The sequence below is a fragment of the Mus musculus genome, chromosome 6 (genome assembly GCF_000001635.26).
Source record: "Mus musculus strain C57BL/6J chromosome 6, GRCm38.p6 C57BL/6J".
Classification (NCBI taxonomy): Eukaryota; Metazoa; Chordata; class Mammalia; order Rodentia; family Muridae; genus Mus; species Mus musculus.
The window spans coordinates 83,557,246-83,566,814 of NC_000072.6; the positions used below are offsets into that span (position 1 = coordinate 83,557,246).

The following is a 9,569-nucleotide window of genomic DNA, read 5'->3' on the forward strand; positions in this document are numbered from 1 at the left end:
TTGGCCCAAGACTTGTCAGGTAGGCTGCCTGTCTGGCTTTGTAAACTTCAGGGATCTGCCTTCCATTGCCCCTGGGATCATGCCATGCACTCTCTGTGGAGGGATTGGTATAGAGTCAGACTCCAGATACCCAGTCATGGGAAAGGCCACAGAGGAAGCAGCCCCAGTTCAGGGAAGTTACACCCGCTTACCAGTTTTCCACAGAGGACTCCACAGGTTTCAATGCCTTTGGCGGTATTGGCACTGGCAAGCTGGAGAAATTCTGAGCACAGATTACGGGGCACCACGATGTGGCGCAGGCCTTCAATGGTGGGAACTGAAATGGGCAAGAGGGAAGAGTTGGAGTCCGCAGGGCCAGGGATCCCTGAGCAGCAGCTGGAGCTGACAGACTGAGACTGTCTCCAGCGACGGCTGCAGCTGGAGGACTGAGCCTGGCAGAGCTGAGTCCCAGGGTTCCGGGCTCCGTAGGGATCAGCCATCCCTCTCCTGCCTATTTCTCCCTTTGGAATAGTGTTATCTTACTCTGCCTCTCTGCCAGAAGTGTGGATTACTGAGTGCACACACTCACAGCTGGAGAAGGATGAATGCCTCGTCTAGAGCAGATCTAGATAGAGCTCTGCATTTGTGTTTTAAGATCCTGATCCTTCAAGAAGAGAAGATTTTAACCATTCAAGGTAAGATAGGGCTCACCTACTATCTTCCAAAAGTGTTTTTGAAGAGTGAAACATGATAGCAGAGAGCTGCTATCTCGGCTCTCGGAATCTTGTTGTTCAGGCTATTCCGTAAGACTCAGGAAAGAAACAACCTCAAAAGCCAGGGACTGAGGAGATGATGGCTCCTTGGGTACAGAGACTGCTGCACAAGCATGAGGATCTGTGCTCAAGACCCAGAAGCCATTAAAATACAGGCAGAGCAAGGCTTATCTACAAGGTGGGGACAGGATCATCAGAAGCTCATGGGGGGACAACAAAGAGATCCCATTTCAAATGAGGTACAAGCTGAGGGGCTAACCCTCAGGGCTGTTCTCTGACCTCCTGGAGCGCTGAGGAACACTGCCAGAAGAAAGCCAAACTGCCCCACAAGAAGATACAGTTTGTCCACTAAGTAGGCATTACCAAAGCAACTTATAAAACCTATCCAAGAGAGCAAGAGCCATACACGAATTCCACAGAGAAGTTGTGTGAGGCTCAGAAAGCTAGGGGAGGGGGGCAATGCAAACCTGCAGACTGAGTAACAGCATCTGTGGATAACGGATCAAGGCCTGGCACAAACAAATAGCCCAGCGACCACTCAGTCCACTCTCAGAAGGCATGTCAGCCCACAGGAAACACAGAACGAGAGAGACTTAAGGCCTTGTGGGCAGGAAGTTAGAATCTGGTTACTGGCAAATGATGGGACTGAATACTGAGGCTAAGAAGACCTCCGGGAGGTCTGTGGGGTTGATCACTCTGACTGAACATAGAGGAGCTGGAGAAGCTTCAAGCAAGCAGGGAAAGCAGAAGCCAAGTCTAGACAGAAGCTAACAGTGCGGCGCGGTGGGTAAGACACTAGAAAGTGTTCCCCATTCTGACTGGTGTGAGGTGGAATCTCAGGGTTGTTTTGATGTGCATTTCCCTGATGACTAAGGATGTTGAAGATTTCTTTAGGTGCTTCTCGGCCATTCGATATTCCTCCATTGAGAATTCTTTGTTTAGCTCTGCACCCCATTTTTTAATAGGGTAACTTGATTCTCTGGAGTCCACCTTCTTGAGTTCTTCGTATATATTGGATATTAGCTCTCTATCAGATGCAGGATTAGTAAATATCTTTTCCCAATCTGTTGGTTGCCATTTTGTCCTATTGACAGTAAGTATCCTTCACCTTACAGAAGCTTTGCGATTTTATGAGGTCCCATTTGTCCATTCTTGATCTTAGAGAATAAGCTATTGGTGTTTTGTTTAGGAAATTTTCCCCTGTGCCCATGTGCTTGAGGCACTTCCCCACTTTCTCTTCTATTAGATTTAGTGTATCTGGTTTTATGTGGAGGTCCTTGATCCACTTGGACTTGAGCTTTGTACAAGGAGATAAGAATGGGTTGATTTGCATTCTTCTACATGCTGGCCACCAGTTTAACCAGCACCATTTGTTGAAAATGCTGTTGTTTTTCCACTGGATGGTTTTGGCTCCTTTGTCAAAGATCAAGTGACCATAGATAGGTATGTGGGTTCATTTCTGGATCTTCAAAAATTCAGGTGACAGTAGATGCTGGTAAGGATGTGGATGGAGAATGAGGAACACGCCTCCACTGTTGGTGGGATTGCAAGCTGGTACAACCACTCTGGAAATCAGTCTGGTGGTTCCTCAGAAAATTGATCATAGTACTACCTGAGGGCCCAGCTATACCACTCCTGGGCATATACCCAAAAGATGCTCCAACATATAACAAGGGCACATGCTCCACTATGTTCATAGCTGCCTTATTTATAATAGCCAGAAGCTGGAAAGAACCAAGATGTCCCTCAACAGAGGAATGGATACAGAAAATGTGGTACATTTACACAATGGAGTACTATGCAGTTATTAAAAACAATGAATTCATGAAATTCTTAGACAAATGGATGGATCTGGAGGATATCATCCTGAGTGAGGTAACCCAGTCACAAAAGAACACACATGGTATGCACTCACTGATAAGTGGATATTAGTCCAAAAGCTCGGAATACCCAAGATACAATTTACAGACCATATGAAGCTCAAGAAAAAGGAAGACCAAAATGTGGATGCTTCAGTCCTTCTTAGAAGGGGGAACAAAATACTCACAGTAGGTAGAGAGAAGGAGGGACTTGGGAGGAAGAGAGGAGGAGGAGGAGGAGGCGGGGGGAAAAGAGAGGTGGGATCAGGTATGGGAGGAGACGGTGATGATACACAGAGGGTCAGGAATTTGAACAGAGGTGTATTCAAATGGGGAATGGAAAACTGGGGGTAGAGCAAGATGCTCCCAGGACCCAACAAGGATGAGATAAGCTGAAATAACCAACAAAGGGGAGGGAGAACCTATAGAGACCATATCTAGAGGTTAGGCAAGGCCCCTGCTTGAGGGATGGGGGCATCCACTCATCTCCAAATTTTTAACCCAGAATGGCTCCTGTCTAAAGGAAATATGGGGACAAAGTGTGAAGCAGAGACTGCCCCACAGATACCAAATCCAGATCCTATTGGGGATGCCAAGAAGTGCTTGCAGACAGAAGCCTGATATAGCGTCTCCTGAGAGGCTCTGCCAGAGTCTGACTAATACAGAGGCAGATGCTCACAGCCAACCATTGGACTGAGCATGGGGACCCCAGTGGAGGAGCCAGAGAAAGGACTGAAGGAGATGAAGGGGTTTGCAGCCCCATAGGAAGAATAGCAATATCAACCAACCAGACTCCATAGAGCTTCCAGGAACTAAACCACCAACCAAAGAGTACACATGGAGGGACCCATGGCTCCAGATGCATATGTAGCAGAGGATGGCATTGTCTGGCATCAATGGGAGGAGAGGCCCTTGGTCCTGTGAAGGCTCAATTCCCCAGTGTAGGGGAATGCCAGGGCAGTGAGGTGGGAGTGGGTGGGTGGGAAGTAGAGCACCCTCATAGAAGCAGGGGGGATGGGGGATGAGATAGGTGTTCTGGAGGGAAAAGCTGGAAAGGGGAATAACATTTGAAATGTAAATACATAAAATATCCAATGAGAGAGAGAGAGAGAGAGAAGTATGACCAAACCATTAACCAACTTACCTGTAAGTGAAAAATTTTAAATAAACTTACTATTTTACTTGATGATTAAACAAAGAAAGAAGAGAAAAGAAAAGAAGAGAAAAGAAAAGAAAAGAGAAGAAGAAAGGAAAGTGTTCCCCAAAGCAGAGGATGTGTAAGAAGGAGCGGTTCGTGGAGGAGACTTCAGAGGGAACAAGGGAGGAGTCTGAAAGGGCAGCCTTCAGAGCCCAGCCGTCCTTCCTTCTTACACGCATTTGAAGATGGGACACTAGTTTTTATGAATAAACCATATAGCCATCTGCCAGGCACAGTATTCACACTGACCAAGCTCCTTACAGACTAGGAACAGTCCAGGGAGGGGTGATTCGGTGGCCTTTTAAAGAAGTCAGCCATTGCTTTGCACGTGGCACTAAACATTTTAAAAACTGCTTCTAGGAAGGGCTGCCTGTGATCTTAGTTCACTGAACGCTTCACATTTCTGTAGCAGCCTTGTAAGTTGAGGGTCTGACTTCGAGGAAAGTTTTTTAAAAACTAAGATTAAGTTAAACTCAAGGCCTTAAAAAAACAAAAACAAGACAGTCAAGGTGGTAGGTCAAAAAAAGACAGTACGTATCACACAATGTTCTGTTGACAGACTCAAGTAAGTGGGGCCCTGGAGGTAAGACAGATGGAAGAAGGTAAGGGGACTGACTCACCATTTTCTATGACGCTTAACGCTCCAGGTTTCAGGGACCTGTCCACCACAGGTGGCTTAGCTGGCCTCATGCCTGTGTTACAGTCTGGAGTCTGCGTGGGCGAGAACGGTGAGCTGGGGGCCACATCTACACAAGGCTTTTCCAGATCAGGGAGCAGAGGCCCGCAGGGGCCAGGGTCTACCTTCCCGAACTCTTGAACAATTTTCAGCCGTTCTTTTTCCAGCTCCTGCCTCTGGATCATCTCCTCAAAGGCATGGAATTGCTCCTGCTCTAGCTGCTTCTGCTTCTGCTGAGCAACCCTCTGTTTTTCTTTTTCCAACTCTTGCTGGATGGCGATATTTCGGGCAAGTTCCTCTTCTTCCTTTTTCTACAGAGAAAGCAAAGGCTGTAAGCTAACACCTCATCCCTCAGAAGAAAAGCATCGGTACAGAGATGTCCAAAGTATAGTTTTGCTCTGGTCTCATTTCCCAATCCAGAATTCTTTTTTTTTTTTTTTAGATTTATTTATTATTATATCTAAGTACACTGTAGCTGTCTTCAGATGCACCAGAAGTGGGCATCAGGTCTCATTATGGATGGTTGTGAGCCACAATGTGGTTGCTGGGATTTGAACTCAGGACCTTTGGAAGAGCAGTCGGTGCTCTTAACCACTGAGCCATCTCTCCAGCCCCCCCAATCCAGAATTCATGCTTTGTTCGATACCTCTTAAAGCCATGGAGTTCAGCCCCCATCCCATTCTACCAAGCCACCAGGAACCTATTTTCAAGGACAGCAAAAGTTCCTATCTTCAAGGTACATTGGTGTGAAAGCTAGTGTTCATTGCCAACTTGACAGACTTTAGAATCACCCAGAAAACATGGCAATGAGCTGTCTGTAGGGAATCACCTTAGTTACATTACTTCATCTGGGAAGACCCGTCTCAGTTATGGATGGGACCATTCCCTGTGCAGGGGATCCCAGCGGGTATGAAATAGCAAGAGGAGGTGGGATGCCAGAGTGCAAGTGTTCATGCTGCTCCCTCATTTTCTAATCTCAAAGTTACACTGACTTATGTTTAATGGGGTGGGGACATGCGCCAAGGCTCACGTATGCAGGCCAGAAGGCAACTTGTGAGACTCAGCTCTCTGCTTCCACCACGTAGGTCAAGGGATTGAACTCAGGCCATCAGACTTGGAGGCAAGCGTCTTTTCCCCAGTGAGCCATTTTACCAGCCCCTCCCTGTTTCTTGTCTATGGATGAAATGTGGCTAACTGCTTTAAGCTCTTGCTGTTGTGGGCTGTACCTTGATCTGTGAGTTAAAATGCATGCCTTCTCCCTTAGGTTGCTTTTGTCGGGGGCTTTAGCATGGCAACATGGAAGTAACTAGGGCACTGATGCTCTACTGCCCTGAATTCTTTACTTTAAATCATGATATACCTTAGCTGCTGCCTGCTCTCTCAAACAAGGCTATAAAATAAAATCCAAGCTTAGACCTTCTAAGCTTGGGGCCTCCAAAACTTTTCTAGTGGTTATTTAAATACAGTGAGTGATATTTGAACTAAAAAGTATCAAATAATAAACCCCTTCCACTTAATAATGCCTTAGGAATGTATGGCTCAGAGCTACTAATCCTGCTGATAGTCAGCACCGGTGTGCAGGACAGCACCGCAGACAGCTACCCATCAGCATGCAGGACACCCCTCCAGTGTGTATCTCGGCCCTACAGGCAGACGCTGTAGGGCCCTGAGTGTTTCTCCGCAAGCTGGAACTAACTATTCTAACTAAATAAGACTCACTACACACCACTGGGAGAATCAGTGACTATAAAAAGTCATTGATTATTTTGGGAAAAGCACATGACCTAAACTTCCCACTCCTGAGATCCGAAATGCCTTATGCTCTGGGGAGAGTCTTCACTATGGGCAGGTTTCTTGCTGTAGATATGGCAGAAGGGTCACAGGTGTCTGTCCCCAGGTTGCCCTCTTGGACACCTAGGCCAAATCTGTTAGAATCCTTCACATCCCTACTGGTTGGTGACTCTTTTGAGGCACTGACCTTTGTGCCCCCACCCCCCAAACAAAGCAGCCCGTTAAGTTCACAGACTCCATTTCCCCTGGCACGGCGCTGACCCGGGGCTGGCTAGGTGGCACACGTGCTCTGCACACAGACCTTTCGCTCTTTATACTGCTCATATTCTTTGGTGTATCTTCTCAAGAGCTCTGTCTTCAGCTCTTCCGCTTTAGGGAAAGCGACGCTCTTTAATTTCTGAAATACAAAACCAGACCTGACAATCAGAGCACTCCAATGTCAGCTGAGGGAGAGAGAAAGAAGACAAGAGTTACAGCAGCGCCTCGCACAGGACTGGAACACCCCCCCCCCCCATCCCGCCTCTCTGTCCCACGCTGCAGAGGCAGCCCAGTTCTTCTTTCCGGCTCTGATAGGCAGACAGATGCTCTGCAGTTGCATGTCGGTTACTCGGAGATGCTCTGGAGCTGAGAGACAGGCACCAGTGAAAATAAGGACCCACCTTGACAGCATCTTTCTTCTCAGGAATGATAGCTGATTTGTAGTCTCGGTGTTTCGGAAGTTTTTCAATAAACAGCCTATGGAAACACACCAGAATGGTTAGGGTGCACAGAAACTGTCACATGTCTCTGAGACAATGCAGCCGCTGAAAGAAGAGTTTCTAGGGGTTCTGGGGAGTTAGACTAGGCAGAGCATACATGGCTTGTCTCCTGTCAGCTTCATTCCTGTATAGAAGTCCTGCTCTCTTCTCCCAAAACAGAGAGTAACAGCAAACACCAGATTCCTATGTCACAAAGGAGAGCCGAAGTGTGACTGAGATGGCCCAATGGGTAAAGGTCCTTTCGGTCAAGGCTGGGTACCAGAGTTTAACCCTCAGTATTCACATGGTAGAAGAAGAGAACTCATCCATCCAAGTAGCTCACCCCCTCCATGAATGTCACATTGGCGGTGCCCCCCACTCCAACAAAATTAAATGTAAATTAAAAAATATTGACCAAGGAGGATATAGCATCCATTGAAACTTTGAATTCCAAAGCTGAGGAGACATTGCTGGCTTTAAACTAGACTGAACTACATAGTGAGAATGTCTCAAAACAGAAGAAAAGACCCCCCCACCACCACAAACCTCACTTAAATAAAAGCCTGTCCTATGCCCAAAGTGTAACTCTGAAAAGTGTTTTCCTTGTGATATGACAGAAAGGGCCTCTGTCATAAAACATCCTTCACTCTGTGATGGCTAATCTTAGTTGTCTATGTGACATACCTGGGAAGAGGAAACCTTAGTTGAGGAATTGCCCCCATCAGACTGGCCTGCAGGCTTGTCTATGGAACAGCGTGTTGGTTGCTAATTGATGAAGGAGGGCCAAGTCCATTGTGAGTGGTGGGATCTTTAGGCAGATGGCCTGGACTGTATCAAAAAGGTCACTAAGCATGGACCAGGGAACAAGCCAGCAAGCAGCATTCCTCTGCTGATTTCTCTTCAAATTCCTGTCTAGGATCCCTATAAGCTAAGTAAATCCTTTTCTCTCAAGCTGCTATTGGTCAGTGGCTTATCACAGTAACAGAAATGCTAATCAGAATCCAGGACTTCTGCAGCCAGGGATAGTAGGCTAAGATATGCGAAACCCACGTCCGTTATTGCTCTTGTGACCTTGACCTCAGGAGGTTTCTCCTGGGACTCAAAATCCTTCAGAGAAGAATGCTGTGCACCACTTCCAGGCATATGCAGCCTGTGCTGCACAAGCAGATGCCTAAATAACTGTGAAGGAAGCGCTATGCAAAATCATAAACTTATTTAACCATAGAGGCTGACAAACAACACAAGAGCTCTGTGGGTAAAACCCCATGTTGTGCAAGCCTGCTGGGCCTAGCTACCCATCCAGAAGCAGGACTTCAAGGATACTTGAGAGCTGTCCTTTCACCTCTGAACATGCAAATCACAAGTTATTCACATACCTCCCCATACTACAACAATAACGACGACTACTACTACCAAATAATAATAATGATGATGATAATAATAAATAAATAAAGGACTGTGTACATAGCCAACATCTGCCATGTGTGCATATGATTATCATCAGTAGCAGTCACAGGAACAAAAGGTGAGGATGAGAACCATCTTGGAGATCTAACGCCAGGGCTGGAAATGTCCTAGGTGCAGCACAACACAGCAGTGGTGTGGATGGGTGCTTTTGTTTGGGGTTATATCTGGTTGCAGACTAAAGAAAGCAAATACATCAAAACAAAGACACGTCAGCAAACAGGAGAACCACGTGACAGAGCAACGAGAAAACCAGGAAACAAAACGGGAAAGGCACACAGTGACTATATGGCGCTCAGCTTCATCTCTGATGAAGGAAATTCTAAGTAAATGTGAGATAGCGGTTTTACCATCAGATTGGCAAAGGCTTCGAGGTCGGCTGGTGCCTGCCGTAAGCTCAGGTGTAGGAAGATGTGTGTTCCCATGTGTTATCAAGACTGTAAAGAGATCTAACCTTTTTTCTTATTGGAAGGAAAAGATGGAAGACAATTATTCAAAATTACAATGTACATATGCACAAAATCTACAGCTTGGCTTCAAGGAACTCAAGATCAACATAATTACATCTATGCACATACCAAAATATACATACAAGAAGGTTCAATGTGGACTTATAAAAGCAGGGAAGCATCATGTTCATCAAGACAGGATAACTACATGTGCAAATGTGAAACAAGGTTATCACTCACTCTTTCGAAAACAATTTACTGAGCATCTCTATAAGGTGCCAGTCTGTGCTCTGAAGGCTGCTTTCCCCTCATTGCAGAGCACCCATTACAATGGAGAACAGACATTAAAAAAAAGTATGTAAAAAAAATCAATACTACTGGGGATGGAGAGATGGCTCAAAGGTTAAGAGTACCGGCAGATCATCCAGAGGACCTGGGATAGATTCCCAACACTCCTATGGAGGCTCACAACAATCTCTAGTTCCATGGGATATGACACTCTCTTCTGGCTTCCTCTGGCACCAGGCATGTATGTGGTACACAGACATACATGCATGAAACCCCCCCACACACACATAACATAAATACATGCCATTTAAAAAGGAATCAGTGCAAGGAAAGTCACCAATGCCAGGAAAGGAAA

General features: G+C 46.2%; 1 protein-coding gene across 7 annotated transcripts in view; it reads right to left on the reverse strand.

The window, feature by feature from the left end:
* Stambp (STAM binding protein) overlaps positions 1-9,569 on the reverse strand; it is a 32,621-nt gene that overhangs the window by 14,040 nt on the left and 9,012 nt on the right. For all 7 annotated transcript variants that reach the window (NM_001362079.1, NM_024239.2, NM_001362080.1 and 4 more), the window contains 4 exons: positions 6,936-7,011; positions 6,578-6,673; positions 4,430-4,796; positions 192-316 (listed from right to left, as the gene is read on the reverse strand). In NM_001362079.1, coding sequence (NP_001349008.1) covers positions 192-316; positions 4,430-4,796; positions 6,578-6,673; positions 6,936-7,011 — 664 coding nt within the window. The remainder of the gene's footprint in view (positions 1-191; positions 317-4,429; positions 4,797-6,577; positions 6,674-6,935; positions 7,012-9,569) is intronic.